The sequence below is a fragment of the Neoarius graeffei genome, chromosome 20 (genome assembly GCF_027579695.1).
Source record: "Neoarius graeffei isolate fNeoGra1 chromosome 20, fNeoGra1.pri, whole genome shotgun sequence".
Classification (NCBI taxonomy): domain Eukaryota; kingdom Metazoa; phylum Chordata; class Actinopteri; order Siluriformes; family Ariidae; genus Neoarius; species Neoarius graeffei.
Genome location: NC_083588.1, coordinates 40360879 through 40385296, shown reverse-complemented (window position 1 = coordinate 40385296; position 24418 = coordinate 40360879). Strand labels below are relative to the sequence as shown.

Below are 24418 nucleotides of genomic sequence, written 5' to 3'. Positions count from 1 at the left end.
TAGGTCATATTTGTGCAGAAATACAGAAAATTCTAAAGGGTTCACAAACTTCCAAGCACCACTGTATTACTTCAATCTGGCACTTCACCTCGGGTCCAAATTCAGTGGAAACTGTTATGATCTGAGTGGAAACTATCTGCAAATAGTGAAACTTGTTTAGAGTAATAAAGACAGCCACAACAAAATGAACAAATCATTTATTGAATCAAGTTTTGCATTTTCCAAACTGGTCCAAAACATAAACAATAGAAAAACTTCTAAGAATAAAGACATCGTTAAGGAACCATGTTGGAATTCAGGCTATATATCTTTAACAGTATAATAAGTACAATTTCAATCCTGTTCAGCATATCATTCAGTGAGTGATGGCTAAATCATCTTATTCAAAACTAATGCCTATATAAAAAGCAACAAGCTAATGCATGGAGCTCAATCATATTCACACAGTACATCAGCATACATGTACTAAAGTATTTACTGCTTCAGCCTTGACCTTGCACTGAGTAACACAGAGCTATTTCAACACAGAGGTTCTCTCAAATCTGAGCCTAAAGTAAATCAAAATTTTCAACACGTTTACAGTCCTGGAATACAGCTCTCGATGCTTGAAAACATAACAGTGGTTTGAATGCAAACAGTGATGAGGTAAAACTTCATTGCATTGAGATGTCATAATTATATACAGAAGCTCTACAGGTAGCAGCACCATTTATTTTATACAATGCACAGCAACCAGTGTGTCTGGCTGCGGAATCCTGTTCAGGTAATCGTCTCAGTTTTGTTCTTGTGTGAATGTATCCCACCACACCAAAATCAAAAACAACTGAAAGGCTTGTTATGGAAATGGTGGCATTTGTGTAGAAAATCTAACTTTTTTTTTTAACACGTCACAGTTTGCCTATTTTTCCTGTACTGACCAAAACGTTGTATTTACAGTGCAGGAAATAAGTATTCAACACACCAACTTTTCTGTTATGAAACATATTTTCAGTGCAGGTATTCACATAAAATGTTGATCAGAAATTGGTATTAATGCAATAAAACTACGCAGAAAAAAAATCATAATATTCCAATCTGTAAAACAGTTGTATTCAATAAAGTAGATTATTATACATACAGGACACTTTTTCGATGGAATAAAAACGTGTTCTGTTCCCTTCTAGTGGGTTTCATTCATTTGGTTTGACAGCATGCAATATTGTTATCATATCGCTTATCCTATGTGTATTACGTCACTCTAACCAGTGGAGAATGAGCATTGAATATGGTTTACGATATTGCATGGTTGTCAAGACAACATGATGTCATACGTCGGAGACGTAAAACTTCTGTGTTAGCGAGCGACTGTGACAATTTGGAAACAAATATGGCTGCCAGGTTTGCTTCGTTAAATATGGAAGATTTTGAGAGAATTTTGAAAGAGAAAGACACGTTGAACACCTGAAAGGAATGTATAATAATAATAATAATATTTGGGTGGCACGGTGGTGTAGTGGTTAGCGCTGTCGCCTCACAGCAAGAAGGTCCGGGTTCGAGCCCCGTGGCCGGCGAGGGCCTTTCTGTGCGGAGTTTGCATGTTCTCCCCGTGTCCGTGTGGGTTTCCTCCGGGTGCTCCGGTTTCCCCCACAGTCCAAAGACATGCAGGTTAGGTTAACTGGTGACTCTAAATTGACCGTAGGTGTGAATGTGAGTGTGAATGGTTGTCTGTGTCTATGTGTCAGCCCTGTGATGACCTGGCGACTTGTCCAGAGTGTACCCCGCCTTTCGCCCGTAGTCAGCTGGGATAGGCTCCAGCTTGCCTGCGACCCTGTCGAATAGGATAAAGCGGCTAGAGATAATGAGATGAGATAATAATAATAATAATAATAATAATAATATTTGGGTGGCACGGTGGTGTAGTGGTTAGCACTGTCACCTCACAGCAAGAAGGTCCTGGATTCGAGCCCAGCAGCTGACGAGGGCCTTTCTGTGCGGAGTTTGCATGTTCTCCCTGTGTCCACGTGGGTTTCCTCCGGGTGCTCCGGTTTCCCCCACAGTCCAAAGGCATGCAGGTTAGGCTAATTGGTGTCTCTAAATTAACCGTAGGTGTGAATGGTTGTTTGTGTCTATGTGTCAGCCCTGTGATGACCTGGCAACTTGTCCAGGGTGTACCCCGCCTTTCGCCCATAGTCAGCTGGGATAGGCTCCAGCTTGCCTGCGACCCTGTAGAACAGGATAAAGCGGCTAGAGATAATGGATGGATGGATAATAATATTGGCTGACTTTTTTTCATGATACATCAGATATATTCCATTCAGCTAGCATGATATTGAACTCATCTTCGACTCGTTCAATATCATGCTAGCTGAATGGAATATATCTGATATACCACTCAATGCCAGCCAATATTATTTAAATGATACAGAGGAAAAAAGTATTAAACACAGTAAGAAAGCCAGCTGATTGCACTAATTAGTTCTCCTGCTTGTGTTAATTACAATCAGCTGAGTTAGTGCATGTTGGTAGGTTAATATGTCCGGTCTTTGAAAAAGGGGACTCCACCTCTGAATGCAACTAAAACCATTTGGCACCAAGCGGTCATGCAAGAAATATCTCATGATGTGTCGAGGAACAGACCTCTCTCAAGACCTTCACAGCAATATTGTTAAACGGCATAGAAATGGCACTGGTTACAAATGGATTTCTCAACTCCCAAATGTTCCTATAAGCACCATCATGACCATTATCTTCAAGTGGAAGAAACATCACCCAACCATCAAATGGCCATGCACAGGAGCTCGTCATAAAATATCCGATTGGGTCGTCAGAAGAGTAACCCAAGAGCTAAGGACCACTTTAAAAAGAGCTCTAGAACGAGCTGGAAGCAACGGATAAAGCTGTCACAGAGAAAATAATTGACACTGCACTCCACATCCATATCTCCATTCTCGATCACCCCTGAAGATTCCATTACTGAAGAAAAGGGATGTGTCACATCAGTGCACCTTGAGCGGTTGCTCACACCCACGTGCATTTGCCGCGCTCACGGCAAGAACTAATTATTAGACGCACCTGTTCCTGTGTAGAGTGCAATCAGCACACGCATAAAAGGACTACACTGCAAAAAATTGAAAACTGAATTTGAGGAGAAAATTACTCAATACTAGTGAAATTATCTTGCTGCATGGACAGATATTTTTACTTGATAAGACATCAGAATAAGTTGGTTGCAATCTAGAACCAAGTTTAATAATCTCAGATTTGGTGTCTTGTAATCTTCTGATAGGAAATGTTAGATTGTTTCAACTATTTTCAAGATATTTTCACTTGCTAAGATATCATTTTTTGCAGCGTACATACATGCTAGCACTTTGCAAAGTATACACGCTAGGGTGCATCAGTTGCCCTCACTTTCATAAAATCTGATGCATTTTTGTTTGGGTGTTCCTTTTCACCAATAAAGACATCCTGTAAAATTTTTTGACCATATTCAAAAGTCTAATGGTGGCACCATGAGGTTCATTTTTTGCCAAAAAATGCTTATTTTATGTTTTCGCGTAAGGTTTGAATCACAATGTTGGACTCCATTTATTGATTTCTTGTGACCCAGAGATCATGTTAAGAACCTTTGCAAGGGATCGAGAAGCATTAATGTGATTCATAATACATGTGTATTGTTTAAAAGTAGTTGAACAATGATTCAATGAACAGCTAAAACTCAAACTGTGCTTGATAATATATTTAGAATATGGACTAAAAATGTGTATCTAAGATATCTGGTATACTCTATAAGGTGCCATAATGTTTCATGAAAAGTGATCGAAATTTTGTCATAAAAGTCATAAAATAGCAGCTTTTTCCATAACTTTGAGCTCCTGGTGCCACCATTAAACTTTTGAATTTTGTCAAAATATTTCACCCAGTGTGTTTTCTTACCAAAAGGAACATAAAAACAAAAATGCATCATGATCGGAGGAACTTTTCATTTTTAGGGGGCAACTGATGCACCCTAATACACGTGTAGTATCCTGTGTCTCCGTTTACCAAGCCTACTAGTGTTGTGCTCACTCTGGTTTTGACTTTGTTTTGTTTATTCTTGACTCTGCCTTTAGCCTTGCCTCTGAAGTTCTGTTTGCGCCTCGGATGACCCTTACCCGTTTCCTGCCTCAGCATTTGTGCTGTTTGCCTGTAAATAAACACCTTCCTGCATTTACATCCGTCTACAATCCCCATTCTGACAGGAAACTTGTTTGAAGTTTGCTGCAGAAAATTTGGAGAAGCCTGTAGATTACTGGGAGGAGAATGCAGTGTGCTCAGATGAGACAAAAAAAAACAACAACAACAAAAACCCCAACCTTTTCAAAGTGCTATTGATGGTTTAATGCTTTGTTATTCATCTGAGACAATTTTTGTAATCCTTTATGATATTATTACGACTATCACTGGTGTATTTTCCTCTCATCTGCACCTATTGACAATGTATGTTTTGGAAGTTTCTTTCTATGCCCAGTGTCACTTACTATGTTTCCAAATAAAAAGTTGTTCACAAAAAAAAAAGCACCATGTTTGACTCGGCATATGACCCTAAAAATAATATACCTACAGAAAAGTTCAGAGATGGAATAATCATGGTATGGGTCTGTTTCTCTTCTCATGGTACCAGCAAAATCCAAATTATCAAAGAGAAAATGAATGGAGTCACGTCCTGGAAAATTCTTGAGAAGAATCTGTTGCTGTCCACTACGATGATGAGGGTGAGACATGGGTGGACTTTCCAGCAGGACAACGATCCAAAACATGCTGCAACGGAGACTCCCAACTGGTTCCATAAGAAGAAAATAAAGGTGCTGGAACGGCCCAGTCGATCACCACAATTAAACCCAATATAAAATTTGTAGAATGAACTGAAGATCATGATTGACCATTTCATTTTAAGGCTGTTTGTGTCGAAGAATGAGCCAAAATTCCACCTGAGTATTGCGAGAGATTATTTTCTTCTTACACGTAGCATATTTTAGCTGTCACCGCAAACAAAGACTTCTCCACCAAATATGAAATAAATGTCAGTTACTGTGTTCAATAACATCTTTCCTGTGTAAGTCCACTTTATTGCACCTAACCTTTTTATGGATTGGAATATCATGATTTCTTTGTCTTTGTAGTTTTATTGCAGTAATTTCAATGTCTGCTCAACATTTCTTGTGAATAGCTGCACTGGAAATATGTTTAATGGAAAAATAGTTGACATGTTGAATACTTATTTCCCCCACTGTACGGTGGTTGATGTACACCATTAGCCTGGATGGCCTCCACTTGGGAGAGGTTGGGACACACTATTTGGAGTGTCTCTTGAGGCTTTGTGGAGTCATTCAACACACTGAACTGCAGGTCTTGAATTCCTCAATAAGGAGAGAAGGGAGAAAATTATCTACAGAGATAAAAACCTGATTTAAATATCATCCAGAATGGTTTCGGCTCCTTCAGGGTTCAGGCAATCACACGTTACACCTGGTAGTCACTTCCAAAATGTCGCGTCTGGGCATCAGTCATAGACAGGTAGGTGGTCTTCATGCTGGGTGAATACTAAAAAGAAAAAAGAAAAGGAATAAAGGAATAGCATATAACCAGAACCACCTTTAGCTGCCATTTGTCTATCATCACATGCTATAAAATATTTTTAATTCATCTCAGTCAATGAGCATTAAAAGCACTATTCTGCATATGCTGTCAGATCATTGTGAAATTCAGAATATGAACAAGGGCAGGTCGAAACACTTTGAGAAGCAGGACAAGCAGAGGTGAAGATGTGAGAGTGAGGAGCACTCTGAGACAAAATAAACAACAGCAATAAAATCTCCAGTTATGAATGCAGCTATGGTTCTCAGGGAAGTCACAATGAACCGGGTAACATCTTGTGCATGTGTGTATATTTACCAAGCCCTTCCAATAAAGTCACAAAGTGACCACATGATGTAGAATTTGATATAAATTAGTGCTGTCAAAAATGTCGCGTTATTAACGCGTTAACTTGACTCAATTTTAACGGCGATAATTTTTTTATCGCGAGATTAACGCTCTGTGACATGATGCCACGCCCCGCACAGCCAGAGTCCTCTGCCCTCCCCCGAAGAGCCACGGTGCTCGGCTTAAGTTTCGTTTTCCCATCGGCGGCTCCAGCCCCACTTTGCAGTGGCTGTGACCAGACGTGTTATGCTCTGCAATTAAAAAAAACCCATTGGTACAACCAGTGTTCGAACTATGCCGATATTTTCGGGGGGTCCCTTATTTTCCCTTGGGGGGGTGCTTGCGCTTGTTTCAGAGCGCGGCTCTCCATCGCGCGCTCACTTCGGATATGCAAATGCTTCCTGTTACACACGATTGCTATGTCAATAAACATCATTTTGCCAATATTTTAGAGACCCCCCAACATTTCCCAAATCATGTTTTCAAGGGATCTCATGTCTGTTTCAGGGGATCTCGGATCCCCCGTGTACCCCCGTAGCTCGAACGGTGAGCAAGCCCATTCACTTTTTTATGCTGATAAGAGAATTACAATGGTTTTTCATGTGACAAAAATGTGCGATTAAATTGCGATTAATCGCGAGTTAACTATGACAGTCGCGACATTAATCGCGATTAAATATTTTAATCGCTTGACAGCACTAATATAAATACCATTGTTATACAGCCATGGTGTCTTCTCACCAAGTTTCCACCAGAATGGCGCTGGTTCCCAAGGACAGTGACAAAGAACCCTGGAGGTTATCCAGCAAATCCAGCACAAAACTGAGCAACAGAATAGTACCCAATATAGTAGCCCTGGAGTTCTGAATGCATTCCAAAAAGTATGAAAATGTACTCACTGCATCTGTGAATAGATGACTATTGACTATTAGAGGACAGGGTACCTGTAACTCCGACTGTAGCCATAAACTGTTACACAGATAGTGTCAGGTTTACATGATCTCCCATGAGGGGTCAGAAGAAGAAAAGGAACACTGGCTGTATAAAAACATTATGTACTGTATATCAAATACTTCATCATACAGACAGTTTGTGATTTCGTTGGAAGCACTTGGCTTTGGAAGGTCTTGCATGCACGTGCACAAGGAGGTATCTACGTGATTCTTCCCTCCTGTGGCAGTTAGTACAGATGACACTGAACAACAAGAACGCAGTAGTAGGTCAGAGCTCACACTACTCAGAAGACGAGACTTATTATGACTGTTTTAATCCATAACAAACAAACTGCTTGGCTGTGCTGTGAAACACAGTGATGTTGAGAGAAGAACATCCGCACTGTTGGACCAGATACTATAACCAAAGTGAAAAGCAGTATAGAGAAGACAAAGGACAAAGGCACATAATGAAGACACTGTACGTGTTAAGAAGCCCACTTACTGTATCTACATGTCTGCAGATATAAATCCAGAAATGAATAAAGAAAGAGGAAAAACAGCGTTTACACATGAATGGATTTTTAACATTAGAGTGAAGTTTACGTTTCGTCTTTATATAAAATAACAATAACACATCTAATATGGGCACATTTTTTAAACAAGAGTGCTCTGAGAGCACAATATCCCCCGTTGGCAACTATGCCATAACTCTGGTAAAATGCGACTAAATTGAACAAAATTACAGTATGCGTATTACCGACATATAACAAAGAATCCTGTCAAGTTTTGTGAAATTCCTCCAAAAGCTGTGAGAGGAGTTGATTTCAGAAGGTGAGTATCCTTCCTGGGACGGACATCGCCACGACATAATCCCCCTTCGGGCCTTTCGGCCAGCGGGGGATAAAAATTGCGAGGGAAGTTGATTTCAGAAAGCAAGCACACCTTGATGAAATTGCCAGAGTACAAGTTTGTTAATAATCAAGAGCATAACTCTGGGAAAATTTGCCCAAATTAAACAAAATTTCAATATGCAAAAAATAAAGCCTTTGCCAAGTTTGGTGAAATTCCTCCACAAATTGTGAGAGGAGTTGATGTCAGAAGGCAAGCACACCTTCATGAAATTGTGAAAGTACAAGGTTGTTAATCAAGGGCTGCAACTCTGGTAAAATGCAACCGAATTGAACAAAATAACAATATGCGTAGTCCCGACACACTACAATGCCTTTTGCCAAGTTTCGTGAAATTCCTCCACAAATTGTGAGAGGAGTTGATTTTAGAAGGAAAACACACTCATGAAATTGTCAAAGTATAATTTTGTTAATCAAGGGCTGTAACTCTGGTAAAATGTGACTGAATTGAATGAAATTACAATATGTATATGATCTATATATAACAAAGAATCTTGCCAAGTTTCATGAAATTCCTCCAAAAATTGTGAGAGGAGTTGATTTCAGAAGGTGAGCACCCTTCCCGGGATGGACCGACAGATGGACATCGCCATGACATAATCACCCTTTGGGCTTTTCGGCCAGCAGGGGATAAAAATTCGAGCTGATGCATAACAAGACATTTTGCACCTGTAACTCATGTGCACACTGCACTTTATGGGATTTTGATTCTTTGTCCCGACACACAAATCACCCTGATACACGCCCCTTATATCTACACAGTTTCACACAGTGTATTGATACATGCATATTAGTGCAATTTTATTGTTGTATTGCATTTGTGTATGCATACATTTTACATATTTCATATTATATTATCCAGCTGTGTGCACTCTACTGTTGTTCCTCCTGTCATGTTGCAATTATCATTATGGAGATCGCACAACAAATCTGATAACGGGTTACAATAAAACACATTAGCATTTATAATGTCGATTGAGTATATCAGTGGTCATAAGGTGCAAATGTAATTGTCATTTCGCTTTATGAACACCTCCATTATAGACTTTCTATAGGCTGTATAACCGCTGACACCTGTTAGAATAAGCCTTTATAAATATTTATGCGTCATGTAGCCCCATGTACATCACACTTAGTGTGACTGAGGTTATACCGTACCCTTCATTGAGGCGGGGTAAATACTAGACTGCACACACACACACACACACACACACACACACACACACTTTGAAGTGTCAACTAAAAGAACGAAAATAATTAGATTTTTGGATGGGTTAATTACGGAAAAGCAAAAGGCAGCAAACAGCGGTAAGCACTGGAAACGCTGATTGGAATTGACCTGTCAATATTAGCTGCTGATGTTCTTAAAAAGTTTTCTTTTTTTACTTGTTAATGTCACCTTTGGCTTGCTCATTATGGATTTAAATCTACATCCGGATTTCTGTAAAGTTGCTTTGTGACAATGTCCATTATTAAAGTGCTATACACATAAAATTTAACTGAAATGAATGTTGGTAGGGTGGCACGCTGGTGTAGCCCATATGCAAATGTAATATATAAATTTCCATATATGAAATATATGTACATAAGAGGTAAAAACAAACGCACATACACACATCTCATTATCTCTAGCCGCTTTATCCTGTTCTACAGGGTCGCAGGCAAGCTGGAGCCTATCGCAGCTGACTATGGGCGAAAGGCGGGGTACACCCTGGACAAGTCGCCAGGTCATCACAGGGCTGACACAGAGACACAGACAACCATTCACACTCACATTCACACCTACGGTCAATTTAGAGTCACCAGTTAACCTAACCTGCATGTCTTTGGACTGTGGGGGAAACCAGAGCACCCGGAGGAAACCCACGCGGACACGGGGAGAACATGCAAACTCCGCACAGAAAGGCCCTCGCCGGCCACAGGGCTCGAACCCGGACCTTCTTGCTGTGAGGCGACAGCGCTAACCACTACACCACCGTGCTAGAAATTGGAACAATTTCATATTTTGACATGTATGTCTAGCCCATACAAATAGTATGTATGTTTACACAGCAAAATTCTCAGAGTTAATTTCCCAGTGTTAAGCAAAAGTGTTAAAATTGGAATGACGCTGTAAAAAGTTGATTTAACTGTGAAGGAGTTAATTGTGTATTTAACACTGCAGAGACTGGGACAAAATAAATATCAGCACAGTGTTAAAACTGACTCTCTCATAGTTGATGTAACACTACAAAATTTGCTGTGTATGTATGTACGTACAATGCATATTTTGACGTGTAATTTATGTAAGTATTTATACATTGACATATATGTATCGACATACATACATACATATATATATATATATATATATATATATATATATATATATATATACACACAATTAACATATATGGTTGCAACATATAACACCATATAAAAAATCCTCATATAGATATTTTTAATACATGTTTTAAATATACAAATTTTACTATGAGTATTTCATATATGTTATAAACTTATATCTTCATATATTTAGAGGATGTATATATGTGATAATAATATATCACCCTGTAGGTCACATATATGGCAATATCATTCTTGATATAGGGCCATATATGCCATATATTACATTTCCATATGGGAGTGGTTAGCACTGTCGCCTCACAGCCACAAGGTTCTGGGTTCGAGCCCAGTGGCCAACAAGGGCCTTTCAGATAGCTGCCGGATCATAATTACAGTAAACTAGTAAATACAGTAAAGCAAAAACTTGAGACTGAAAGGTTTTAACAGTCATCCAAATGACTGAACGTAAACATTGCTACAGTAACATACTAGCTACTATGTTGTTGACATTAGCTAGTGCTAACAGCTAGCTGCTAGTACACTGCTACAACACAGACACCGACCCTAATAATACAGTTCTTGGTCATTGCCTGGTAACAGCAAATTTATAACGGGCCATGTCTCAACAGACTAAGAAGTTATTTCAATGACATTTAACAACATTTTGTTTATCCTGAGGACCGAAAGTAAATGAAAATGTGAACAAACCTTAGCTGTAATAAGATGGCGACCACCGGCTCCAGGGACGACCCGCTGATGTAGGCATGTTACCCAGCCTGACACAAAATATTTGTAGGCATCCAAACTCTTATACGCTTTCAGATCAATACCTGTGTATGGCGATGGGTTTTTAACGACATAGGTATACAGATCATGTGGGCCGAAGTCAGGTAAAGACGAGGGCTTCGTGTACTTCCGTACGTCAGTGAACAATCCTGGTGGAAGCAGGTAAACGTCGTTCTCTAAGCCTGCTAACCTCAATTTTTGCAAATACCTCTCCCTCTGCTCGCCCCGTAAATGCCCTACGTCGCTGAATAGTGAAGGTGTTTTCTGCATCTCGCTCCTTTTTCTTATGTTTTTCGTTTGTCGCCTTCCTCGCATTCAAACTGATTCGAGCCGTGACGTCCAAAATGGCAGCCTAACGATGCATCACATGACTTGGTCACGTGGGTGAAAAACCTCAATTGGTAAATGGTTGTTTGTCTCTGTATTAGCTCTGTGATAGATTGGTAATGTGTAATTGACAGATAAGCAGTATAGATAATGGATGGATGGATGGATGGATGGATGGATGAATACTGGTAATGTATCACCCTATAACTTAAAAGAAGTACAATGAAAAGAGTATTATGGTTTTGCTTCAGTTCAGTTTTCATTTCTGCTAATGACAGAAGTAAATAAATGTAGTACAGTAAGTAACCAGATGACCTCCCATGCCTGAAAATCAATTTATGGACGAATTAAGTCTCATTAATAATCTAAAGAAAAGCTTGAGACTTAATGTCAGTTTACCCTTTTACTCAGGGTCAGATATCGTATTACTGGAATGTTGTTTTAATTCTCGTAGCCTGAAGGTCTTTATACATACAGCACAACGTGTTATGATTTTTGTTCATCTGATAAAATATTTTTGAATGACTATTTTTTTTTACTGTAAGTGAACACTTTCACATCAAAGGCAAATGTCCATATGTGAAAAAGTGACTTTTTTTTTTATTTTGAATTTTCTATTATTTCATCTGCGAAAGGAATTCATTCAACTACTCAGGGTGCAGGCTGTGGAAACATCATCACACTACTGCAGACTTGGCGGAGTCTCTCATTCATTTTGTGTCTCAAAACCCAGCGCTGTTTGTCAAGGGCAACAGAAATGACAAAGATAATGACTTTCAAGACAATGTCTGGAAAAAAAAAAAGGAGAGAAGCTCGACAATGAAAACGGTGGGTGTACAGTTCATGGTCCATAGATTGTAAACGCCCCATGTTCTTGCCTACTTCTCAGGATAGGATGTACCCAAAAAAAGTCCCTTTTCCAAAAAAAAAAAAAAAGGGCCAGCCCATCATCATTTGTCTACACAATCGTGACATGACTGTTTTTGTGGAATGCTCACATAATCACTTTGCATTTAAAGTGAATTTTAATGTTGCGTTAAATTCATCATACTTCTGCACTGTTCATTTGCATCGCACTGAACGTGTAAAGACCTTGATAAGGAAATAACATCATAAAATGATACACATGCCTCTGACTGCATCACAATAATTGAATTCTGTACTAATTCACCAGGTTTTAAATGAATAAAATCGTTACACATTTGGGCCATTGTTCTGTCCATATAATGCCTTTGCCTTTTATGTTGCATAGCAACCGAAGCTTACTGTTAACATAGCACAGTGGATAAATGACTTACCACATAGATATAGAAGAAATAACACAATAAAATGATACACAAGCCTCTGATCGCCGCATAACAATAATTGAATTCTGTATTTTCTATATTATTTCACCAGATTTTAAACCAATAGCAACCAAAGCTGACTGTAGCAGCCAAAGCTTACGGTGTGTGCCTGTATGAAAGCAATATGCTCTTACCCCTGATAAAGCCACTGTAACACACACCCTCAAGTGGCTTATTGCTTTATTATACAATTTCATATAGATTTCTATATTTAAGGATAAAGCGGCAAGAGATAATGAGATGAGATTTCTATATTTGCTATTTTCTTTTCTTTTTTTACTCTTTTCATTATTTAACATGCATCATGGATTGATGAGGAACTGTCAGGTAAAAGAGAATCATCCAGAAACAAAGAGGACGTGGCTGGTGCTAATCCCTAAAACCAGCAGGGGGCAGTCTTGCACTAGACCTAAAACGTTGATTCATGTTTATTATTTCAACATTTCAACTCGGTCGAAAATGATAAGCTTGGCTACTGTATGCCTCACAGTTTTACCCCAACATACCGAGGGCGGTGGTGAACCTCTTCCAATCAGCGGCACATTTTCATATCGAGGATTTCCCGCAAACAGCATCGACTGATTCCTAATTGATGAAAGAAGACAAAAATGAGTGAGGCATGTGTATAGGTCGAAGCACGTTGATGATTACGCTCCACACAGCTACAAGAGTTCAGGGAAAGTACATAACTCTAGCATGTATTTTGCTTTTTGTTTGGTAAATTTACATCAGGATAAACTCACATATACTCTGGAGGGGGAGCGGTGGAGGCGGCTGGTGGCGGTGGCTGCAGGCTGCTCTGGCTGCCCAGGCTGCTGCTGTAGCTGCAGAAGCTGTGTATGTTTGTGCGGCTTGTGTTGTACGGAGCCATGCGCTGTGACTGCGGGTTAAATGGGTCCTCCTCGTCTATGTCATCGTAGTTTCTGTCCCTGTGGGCATAGACAGCAAGCTTGGCTTGAGGCGCTGTCAAGATTAGCATCTCCAATCTTTGTTACCTTTGTCTCCTTTTTTGGCAGTTAATAAATTTAAATCAATTTGCCGCATTTTTTCATTCTCTTTTTCATTTTGGTGATAATTGCTTAGGGGAGACGTTAGCATTTCCATATCAACCCTTTCATTTTGTCTCTTTTTTGGCATTGGATACACTAAATTAAGAGAAGAGTGCTTTAATTTCTACTTTATTTCATGAGCTTTGCTGCCATTAAGAAATATATTGTATCAAAGGCCAGTACATGAGGATGCATAACTTGGTGTAGGGAGCAAAAAATGACTCTGGACTCCTCAGCAATGGAAGGAAATATGGTCTGATTAGTCAGCTTTCACTATATTTCCTACATCTGGATGGATTTATGCTTGGAAGAAGCTAAAAGATGCCTTGAACCCTCAGTGTCTGCTGCCAACTGCTACAGTGGTGCTTGAAAGTTTGTGAACCCTTTAGAATTTTCTATATTTCTGCATAAATATGACCTAAAACATCATCAGATTTTCACACAAGTCCTAAAAGTAGATAAAGAGGACCCAGTTAAACAAATGAGACAAAAATATTATACTTGGTCATTTATTTATTGAGGACAATGATCCAATATTACATATCTGTGAGTGGCAAATGTATGTGAACCTCTAGGATGAGCAGTTAATTTGAAGGTGAAATTAGAGTCAGATGTTTTCAATCAATGGGATGACAATCAGGTGTGAGTGGGCACCCTGTTTTATTTAAAGAACAGGGATCTATCAAAGTCTGATCTTCACAACACGTTTGTGGAAGTGTATCATGGCATGAGCAAAAGAGATTTCTGAGGACCTCAGAAAAAGCGTTGTTGATGCTCATCAGGCTGGAAAAGGTTACAAAACCATCTCTAAAGGGTTTGGACTCCACCAATCCACAGTCAGACAGATTGTGTACTGTGGCAGTGGGGGCGTGGTCAAGCATCGGTCTGTGACAGGAGGGCGGAGTCAGGGAAGGTAAGTGGCAGAATCACTGCACCTGATGTGAATTAATGTGTTTGTGTGTCTTCCCCAGTGACCGTGCCCTATTTAAGGAGGGAGAGCGAGAGCAGAGGAAGCTCTTCCCCGAACCAGACGCCGGTTGTGTGTGTGTGTGTGTGTCTGTGTTTATATCCTGAATGTTCACTGAAAAGTGTGACAATAAAAAAACGGTTTTCCAACCTGAACTCTGTCTTGCCATCTTCTGTGCTCCGCCCTTGTGTAAAAACTGCTACAGTGGTACCGAAACCCGGGATTATTTGGAGCGCAGAAGCAGAACAGCCCCATGGAGTCCTCCCCGTTTGCCGACCTGGTCCACGCCCTCGCCATGGCCCAGCAAAGCCAGCACCAGGCACTAGTCGCCCTCCGAAAAGAGCAGGAACAGCGGTTCGAGGCCCTGGTGTTGGCCCAGCAAGAAGATCGTCAGGTGTTGCGGCACCTCCTCGCGTCGGCGGGGTCTACCAATGCTCCCACCGCGGGCCCGTCCCCCCTCACCCTAACAAAGATGGGCCCACAGGACGACCCCGAGGCATTCCTCACGCTCTTTGAGCAAGTCGCAGAGACCTCAGGGTGGCCGATGGAACAGCACGTGGTGCGCTTCCTCCCCCTGCTAACAGGAGAGGCGCAGCTGGCCGTGCTACAGCTCCCCGCCGACCGCTGGCTGGCCTATGCGGACCTTCGCCGGGCCGTCATCCAACGTGTGGGGCGCACCCCCGAGCAGCAACGTCAGCGCTTCTGAGCTTTGCGCTTGGAGGAAGTCGGCCGGCCGTTTGCGTTTGGCCAGCAACTCCGGGACACCTGCTGGCGATGGTTGAGGGCCGACAACCGCGACGCCGAGGGGATGATCGACCAGGTGGTACTGGAACAATTCATCGCACGCTTACCAACCGGAACCGCAGAGTGGGTCCAGTGCCACCGCCCGGCGTCGCTGGATCAGGCAATCAAGCTAGCGGAGGACCATTTGGCGGCTGTCCCGACGGCAGGACAGCAGACAGCCTCTTCTCCCCTCTCCTCTCTCTCTCTCCCCCTCTCCTCCTGTGTCTCGTCCTCGCCCCATTCCCCCACCACGGAGGCGGGGGCTGGCGCCACCCCAGCCGGCCCACCGCACCCGCAGTGCCCTCCCGTTTCGCCCTTCTGTGTCTGTCTCTTCCCCCCTCAGGTGAGTGAGCCCCAGAACATCGGTGCGGAGAGGAAGCCCGGGCCAGTTTGCTGGCGCTGTGGGGAGCCGGGCCACCTCCAACAGCAGTGCACAGTAATGGAGGTGGGTGCGGTGGTTCGGATCCCCGACGTCCCAGGAGCCGCCCTCGATCGGGCCGGAGCGTATCACATACCGGTGAGTAGTCAAGGGGATACATATCAGGCATTGGTGGATTCTGGTTGTAATCAGACCTCAATCCACCAAAACCTGGTGCAAGACGAGGCATTGGGGGAGCACAATTGGTGAAGGTGTTGTGTGTGCACGGGGATGTTCACAACTACCCTTTAGTGTCGGTCCACATTTTTTTTCGAGGGGAAAAATTTATAGTAAAGGTGGCGGTTAATCCTCGCCTCACCCACTCTATAATTTTGGGGACTGATTGGCCGGGATTTCATGAGTCATCTAGTGAAGAGTGGGTCCTGCCGTAGTGTCATAAGGGGAGGTCCCGGTGTCGCGTTGGCGGGAGCAGCTGTCACAGAGCCGTCTACGTCATCTCTGCGTCAGAGTGAGGAGCCACCGGCCCCTCCTCTCTCTATTGGGGAATCCCTCGCGGATTTTCCATTCGAGCAGTCGCGAGACGAGACTCTGCGACATGCATTTGACCAAGTGAGAGTAATCGATGGTCAAATGCTCCAGCCAAACGCCACCCCGTCCTTCCCCTACTTCGCGATCATGAAGGATAGATTATACAGAGTGATGCAGGACACTCAGACCAAAGAGCGAGTCACGCAGCTTTTGATTCCAAAGAGCTGCCGGGAATTGGTATTCCAGGCGGCTCACTTTAACTCCATGGCTGGACACTTAGGGCAGGATAAAACACTAACCCGAATAATGGCCCGGTTCTATTGGCCAGGGATTCGCGGCGATGTCCGTAGGTGGTGTACGGCGTGCTGCGAATGCCAGTTAGTAAACCCAGCGGCCATTCCAAAAGCGCCTTTGCACCCTCTACCGTTAATCGAGACCCTGTTCGAAAGAATTGGGATGGATCTCGTCAGGCCATTAGATCGGTCAGCACAAGAGTACCGCTTTATATTAGTTCTGGTGGACTATGCAATGCAATACCCGGAAGCAGTGCCTCTTCGCAATATCTCAGCACGCAGTATTGCGGAGGCACTCTTCCGCGTTATCTCCCGAGTTGGAATCCCGAAAGAGATTCTGACTGACCAAGGCACCTCGTTTATGTCACGTACACTGAACGAACTGTATGGGTTGTTGGGTATTAAGCCGATCCGCACCAGCGTTTATCACCCACAAATGGACGGTTTAGTTGAACGGTTCAATCGCACCCTCAAGAATATAATTTAAAAATTCGTAAGTGAGGATGCACGTAATTGGGATAAATGGCTCGAACCCTTGTTGTTTGCAGTGCGAGAGGTCCCCCAAGCCTCCACAGGGTTCTCCCCGTTCGAATTATTATATGGGCGTAAGCCGCGCGGCATTCTAGATGTGCTGCGGGAAAACTGGGAGGAGGGACCTTCACCAAGTAAAAATGAAATCCAATATGTTATTGACCTGTGCGCAAAACTCCACACACCCACCTAACCCAGGAGAATTTGTGGCAGGCCCAAGAACGACAAACCCGCCTGTACGACAAGGGTACGCGCCTTAGAGAGTTTGCACCGGGAGATAAAGTACTCGTACTGTTGCCCACATCGAGCTCCAAATTAGTCGCCAAGTGGCAAGGACCCTTTAAGGTCACACGGTGAGTCGGGGACATTGACTATGAGGTGAGGCGAACGGACAGGGGTGGGGTGCTACAGATTTACCACCTCAATCTGCTCAAACTCTGGAACGAGGAGGTCCCCGTGGCGTTGGTGTCGGTGGTTCCGGAGAAGGCGGAGCTGGGGCCGGAGGTTCAAAAAGGAACATTAGCATCATGTACCTCTCCAGTCCCCTGTGGAGACCACCTCTCCCCAACCCAACTCGCGGAGGTTGCCCAGTTGCAGACCGAGTTTTTGGACGTGTTCTTGCCCCTGCCCGGCCGCACCAACCTCATAGAGCACCACATTGAGACGCCCCCGGGGGTGGTAGTGCGTAGCCGCCCTTACAGGCTACCCGAACACAAGAAAAAAGTGGTTCGGGAAGAACTCGAGGCCATGTTCGAAATGGGCATCGTCGAGGAGTCCCACAGTGACTGGAGCAGCCCGGTGGTCTTGTTTCCCAAGGCCGACAGCTCGGTCCGGTTCTGTGTGGACTATAGAAAAGTCAACGTGGTGTCTAAATTCGACGCGTACCCAATGCCTCGTATTGATGAGTTGCTCGATCGACTAGGCACGGCTCGCTTTTATTCGACACTGGATTTAACAAGGGGTTATTGGCAGATCCCCTTGACTCCACTATCCCGAGAAAAAACGGCCTTTTCCACACCGTTCGGCTTACACCAATTTGTCACACTTCCTTTTGGGCTGCTTGGGGCGCCCGCTACGTTTCAGTGGCTGATGGACAGGGTCCTCCGCCCCCACGCCACCTATGCGGCCGCCTACCTCGACGATATCATTATCTATAGTAATGACTGGCCGAGGCACCTCGAACATCTGAGGGCTGTCCTTAGGTCGCTGAGGCGTGCGAGTCTCACAGCCAACCCAAAGAAGTGTGCGATTGGGCGGGTGGAAGTACGGTATCTGGGCTTCCACTTGGGCAATGGGCAGGTGCGTCCCCAAATTAACAAGACAGCAGCAATTGCGGCCTGCCCGAGGCCCAAGACCAAAAATGGGGTGAGACAGTTCCCGGGGCTGGCTGGCTATTATCGTAGGTTTATACCTAATTATTCGGACGTCACCAGCCCGCTGACTGATCTCACTAAAAAGGGGGCACCAGATCCGGTCCAGTGGACGGAGCAATGCCAGCGGGCTTTTTCTGAGGTAAAGGCTGCACTGTGTGGGGGGCCACTTTTACACTCGCCTGACTTTTCTCTCCCCTTTATGTTACAGACGGATGCGTCGGACAGAGGGCTGGGGGCTGTTTTGTCCCAGGAGGTGGAGGGGGAGGACCGCCCAGTCTTGTACATCAGTAGGAAGCTGTTGATGCGTGAGGGGTGCTACAGCACCATTGAAAAAGAGTGCTTAGCAATCAAGTGGGCGGTCCTCGCCCTCCGTTACTACCTGCTGGGACGCCCTTTCACCCTCTATTCGGACCATGCGCCCCTCCAGTGGCTCCACCGCATGAAGGATGCCAACGCGCAGATCACCCGTTGGTATCTGGCACTCCAACCCTTTAACTTCAAGGTGATCCACAGGCCGGGGGCGCAGATGGTCGTGGCGGACTTCCTCTCCCGTCGGGGGGGGGGGGGGGGGGGGGGGGTGTCGGCTGCATGCCAGACGGCCTGAGTCGGGCGGTGGGGGTATGTGGCAGTGGGGGCGTGGTCAAGCATCGGTCTGTGACAGGAGGATGGAGTCAGGGAAGGTAAGTGGCAGAATCACTGCACCTGATGTGAATTAATGTGTTTGTGTGTCTTCCCCAGTGACCGCGCCCTATTTAAGGAGGGAGAGCGAGAGCAGAGGAAGCTCTTCCCCGAACCAGACGCCGGTTGTGTGTGTGTGTCTGTGTTTATATCCTGAATGTTCACTGAAAAGTGTGAAAATAAAAAAACGTTTTTTCAACCTGAACTCTGTCCTGCCGTCTTCTGTGCTCTGCCCTTGTGTAAGAACTGCTACATGTACAAATGGAGGAAATCCAAGACCTTTGTTACCCTCCCCAGGAGCGGTCGACCAACAAAGATCACTCCAAGAGCAAGGCGTGTAATAGTCAGCGAGGTCACAAAGGACCCCAGGGAAACTTCAAAGTAGCTGAAGGCCCCTCTCACATTGGCTAATGTTTATGTTCATGAGTCTACCATCAGGAGAACACTGAACAACAATGGTATGCATGGCAGGGTTGCAAGGAGAAAGCCACTGCTCTCCAAAAACAACATTGCTGCTCGTCTACAGTTTTCTAAAGATCATGCGGACAAGCCAGAAGGCTATTGGAAAAATGTTTTGTGGACGGATGAGACCAAAATAGAACTTTCTGGTTTAAATGAGAAGCGCTATGTTTGGAGAAAGGAAAACACTGCATTCCAGCATAAGAACCTTATCCCATCTGTGAAACATGGTGGTGGTAGTATCATGGCTTGGGCCTGTTTTGCTGCATCTGGGCCAGGATGGCTTGCCATCATTGATGGAACAATGAATTCTGAATTATACCAGTCAATTCTAAAGGAAAATGTCAGGACATCTGTCCATGAACGGAATCTCAAGAGAAGGTGGGTCATGCAGCAAGACAACGACCCTAAGCACACAAGTCGTTCTACCAAAGAATAGTTAAAGAAGAATAAAGTTCATGTTTTGGAATGGCCAAGTCAAAGTCCTGACCTTAATCCAATCGAAATGTTGTGGAAGGACCTGAAGCGAGCAGTTCATGTGAGGAAACCCACCAACATCTCAGAGTTGAAGCTGTTCTGTATGGAGGAATGGGCTAAAATTCCTCCAAGCCGGTGTGCAGGACTGATTAACAGTTACCAGAAATGTTTAGTTGCAGTTATTGCTGCACAAGGGGGTCACACCAGATACTGAAAGCAAAGATTCACATACTTTTGTCACTCACAGATATGTAATATTGGATCATTTCCCTCAATAAATAAATGACCAAGTATAATTTTTTTTCTCACATTTGTTTAACTGGGTCCTCTTTATCTAGTTTTTGGACTTGTGTGAATATCTGATGTTTTAGGTTATATTTATGCAGAAATATAGAAAATTCTAAAGGGCTCACAAACTTTCAAGCACCACTGTAAGTATGGTGGAGATCCATCAATAAATGGGCAGCCATCTTGTGCAAATTATTGCATCCAGTGATTTGCATGGTTGTATACATGGGGAACAAATGTTAAAACAATTTTACAGGACCAGGTGCATCCTGTACTGCAGTCACTCTTTCCTGATAATGTTTCAATATTCCTTTGAGTGGGTTGATTAGCATGAGGATGATGTCCTTCCATGGCCTCCCAGTCACCAGATTTAAACACTGTTGACTCTTTATGGAAACGTATGGAGCACAGACTATGAAGTAGCAATCCACTTCCTTCATCCTTTAAATAACTGACAGATTTCTTTTTTCTTGAAAATGTTGATCATTCCAACGCTAGCCATTCATGACATATATGACAACATCACAAGAAGCATTAAAGCTGTTCTGAAGGCAATGAGTGATCCTACTCCTTATGACGTCCTTGATATTAATATCGGCTTACGTTTCCATTATTTCAATCAATTATGGAACCTTTACATAAATAAAGTTACAGTATATACATCGACGTGTATATACTATAAGTGTATAAAGTGACCAGAAACATTTTAGCAGCAGTAAACAGAAGGGAAGGTTTTTTTTTTTGTTGTTTTTTTGCCAAGACATGATGAGGTTTACCTGCTGGCTATGAGGATAAACGCTCGGGGAATGATGCACAGCATAGCACAGTAGGCACAGGCTGCCAGCAGGGAGAAGAGACAGAGGTAAAGAAGCCCCTCCACCCCATCATAACACAATCCCACCAGGGCATCCAGATAGTCCTGCCATGAAAACATACACAAAACAGACAGAAGCTGTTTCATATTCGACTATGCGAGACAGAAATCGTGTGCTAAAGACTGCTTCTCACCTTATGCAGACTGCGGCAGTCCAGCAAGGCTGTGAGCTGGTGCAAGCTGATTTCTGTGGTGTTCAGGAGGCCTTGAATACCTAACAGATCTCTCTAAAACATGCATGCACAAATCACATCATTTATGTTTAAATAAAAAATACAATATACATGAAGTGTGTAAGAGTGTGGAGCTCTTACCTCAGCAGTGGGGAAAATCGAGAGAGAAATCTGTAGCAAGCCTTGGACCTGAATTTGCATGGTCGTCAGGGACCTCTGGAAGATGGTCAGTGACTACAATACAGGGGTAAGAATTAAACATATTTATGCTGATGTTTCCCCCGATTTGAGCCACTTCTTGCCAGGAGAGCTTTAGTTAGAGAATAGAATAGAATAGAATAGAAAGCCTTTATTATCATTGTATAGCACTAAAACAAAATTAGGAGCACTGCTCTTGTTTGGTGCAGTAGAAGAAAAAAAAAAAAGAGGAAATCAGCAGAATCCAAAAGAACACAGGTACTACCTAATAACAAAACATGAGTAAAATAAATAGCATGTGACGCCAGAGTGCAAATTTTATGAGTGGATGTAGCTATTGCCAGCTATTTCCAGTCTGAATATTGCGCAAGAACAGCAGCAGTATGAATGAATTTATACATCCAGTGTGAAAGTTTTGCACACTACTAAATAAAACAAATAGCAGTATAAAGAATGTTACTTTCCAATCTGGCGTAAGTACAGAGCTAAGTACAGTCTTAAAAGTACTGTAAAAGTGTATATTTGAGTTCAGTGTGTTAATGGTCCTGGGAAAGACAGTCTTTGAGTCTGGTGGTCCGTGCTTTGAAGGACCTGTAATGCCTACCGGAGGGCAACAGTTCAAACAGGTGGTGACTAGGATGTGAAGAGTCCTTAATAATGTTTGTGGCCCTGCAGAGGTAGCGGGAGCAGGTGATGTCTTCCAGGGAGGTTCGGGAGCAGCCAGTGATTTTTGTGCTGTGTTTATAACTATCTCAAGAGCTCTCTTCTGAGTATTTGTATTGCATTGCAAGATAAGGAATAGTCATCAGCTTACAACCTGAATGTACAGTATATTACATTACGGTATATTGCACATTATATTCCTCATCAAAAAATTCCCATGCAGGGATTGGCCAAGGATGGCTCATGTGACATAATACAGTTCCACCACTGATTAAACAATGTGTCCCGTGATGTCAAAAAAAAAAAAAAGAGAAAAGGATATGGTGTAAGTCAATCATGGTATATCCTGGATGTACTATGAACTGACGTCACAATTTCAAGCTTTATGGCCGACTCGAGTCAGCTGTGGCTCTGTGAGCATTTCTGTGTGTGTACGGTAGATCTACATATCATGATCATGCCTAGCGAGGCAGAGTTAGACCTCCAATTTTTTTTTTCAGGTTTATTTCTAATTCTTTGTAGTTAATACTTTTAGTTTGAAATTTTTCATGAGGGATCTAAATCAAATATGCCATGCACTGAGAGGCTCCGGTAATTATGGACTCTTTGGTGACTGGCGTAGTACTGTTTTCTTCGGGGCTTATAAAATGCCAGTCACCTCAGACAATCCATAACTTCAACAGGAGCTTCTCAGTGCATGGTTTAATTTATTATTCAAAGTCCCTTCCCATGCCATGTGGCGCTGTTCTCCGTTTCTGTAGCCCTCGGCCTCTCACCTATAGACTCCTTTCACTGACGTCACCCGAAACCGGAAGTAAACAGACCCTGCGCCATTTTGGAAGACCAACAAACTCGTGATTAGGGGGAAATAACGGCAGCGGTATGTGAACCCACGAGAATAAAGTGGAGTGGCAAACGACTTAAACAAACAAATCTGAGCTGTTTTATTTATGATTTATTGGCCCAACAGTAGACTTGAAAGAAACCTGTGTGAGACTTGGCAAAAAACTGTGGATATAATGGATAAGTCTGTGCATGATCTGTGGACACTTTGAGGTAAGCAAACGCAAGAAATTCAGATTTAAAACATGCTAAATTGGCCCCAAGTTGATAACTGTATGAGGAGCAAGCCTCCCAGACTTCTACAATTTAATAATAATAATAATTTAGGATGGTTTGGGGCTTGCTCGCTGCTGCCAGGTTGGTTGTTGAGTAGCCTGACTGTTTTTTTTTTTCTTGCGTGTGGTATCATTGTTGACGCGAGGTTGTTTTTTGAACATGCCAATGCGGACACGATTTCCCCTGATGAGTTATGACTTCAGACGCGATGCGTGTGTGGAGGTGTGGAGTCCGCGTGATATGTGCATAAGATAGGCTTCTCATGTGTTTGGAGATCCGCGCTCCGAGACAAGCGCAAGGCTTCTCATGTTTGGAGATCCGTGCTCCGAGACAAGCGCAAGGCTTCTCATGTGTTTGGAGATCCGCGCTCCGAGACAAGCGCAAGCGCCCCCCCCAGGGAAAAAAAGGGACCCCCCGAAAATATCGGCATAGTTCGAACACTGAGTGTAGGCACTGGGTGTAAACAACAAATAGTTTACAATGTCTGGGTAGCAAACAGATGGCAGAATTGGTGTCAGGTCCTCCTTATGTTTCCATTCTCCCTTGCCGCGAGTCTTATCATATGGGTCAAACCCATCAATCACAGCCAGTTTCTCCACATACCGTGCCCTTTCTGCAGCTGGTAATGTACTCACATAACCAGAATTATCATCCATCGTGTCACTTTACTCTCGCTCGTACTTTGTTTTATATTGTGAGTGCATGTACTTGGTCTCCCAATATGGCGCCTAACAAAATCTCGCGGCGCGGTGACGTCATGTGAAAGGGGTCTATTACATAGCTAGGGTTACAGTGGGGGTTAGTCCTCTGGTAACCGCAAGAGTTTGACTCCCCACTGCATTGCAGCGTGCCTTGCCAGATGGCAGTAGGTACCATTTTTATGATGGTCTTTGGTATGACCCGACCGTGAGTAGAACTCGCGATCTCCCAATCGAGAGGCAGACACGCTAACCACTAGGCCAACTCACAGTTATTAACTGACTGTTAATATTATGAAAGTATAAATGATCTAATTA

The 24418-nt window shown here is 43.4% G+C and overlaps 1 protein-coding gene across 1 annotated transcript in view; it reads right to left on the bottom strand.

The window, feature by feature from the left end:
* Positions 1-241: 241 nt before the first annotated feature.
* Positions 242-24418, bottom strand: part of ttyh2l (tweety homolog 2, like) — a 180863-nt gene continuing 156686 nt past the window's right edge. The window contains exons 9-14 of the mRNA XM_060901707.1: positions 21564-21656; positions 21384-21476; positions 21152-21294; positions 13314-13499; positions 13077-13155; positions 242-5562 (exon numbers count right to left, since the gene is read on the bottom strand). Coding sequence (XP_060757690.1) covers positions 5482-5562; positions 13077-13155; positions 13314-13499; positions 21152-21294; positions 21384-21476; positions 21564-21656 — 675 coding nt within the window. The 3' untranslated portion in view covers positions 242-5481. The remainder of the gene's footprint in view (positions 5563-13076; positions 13156-13313; positions 13500-21151; positions 21295-21383; positions 21477-21563; positions 21657-24418) is intronic.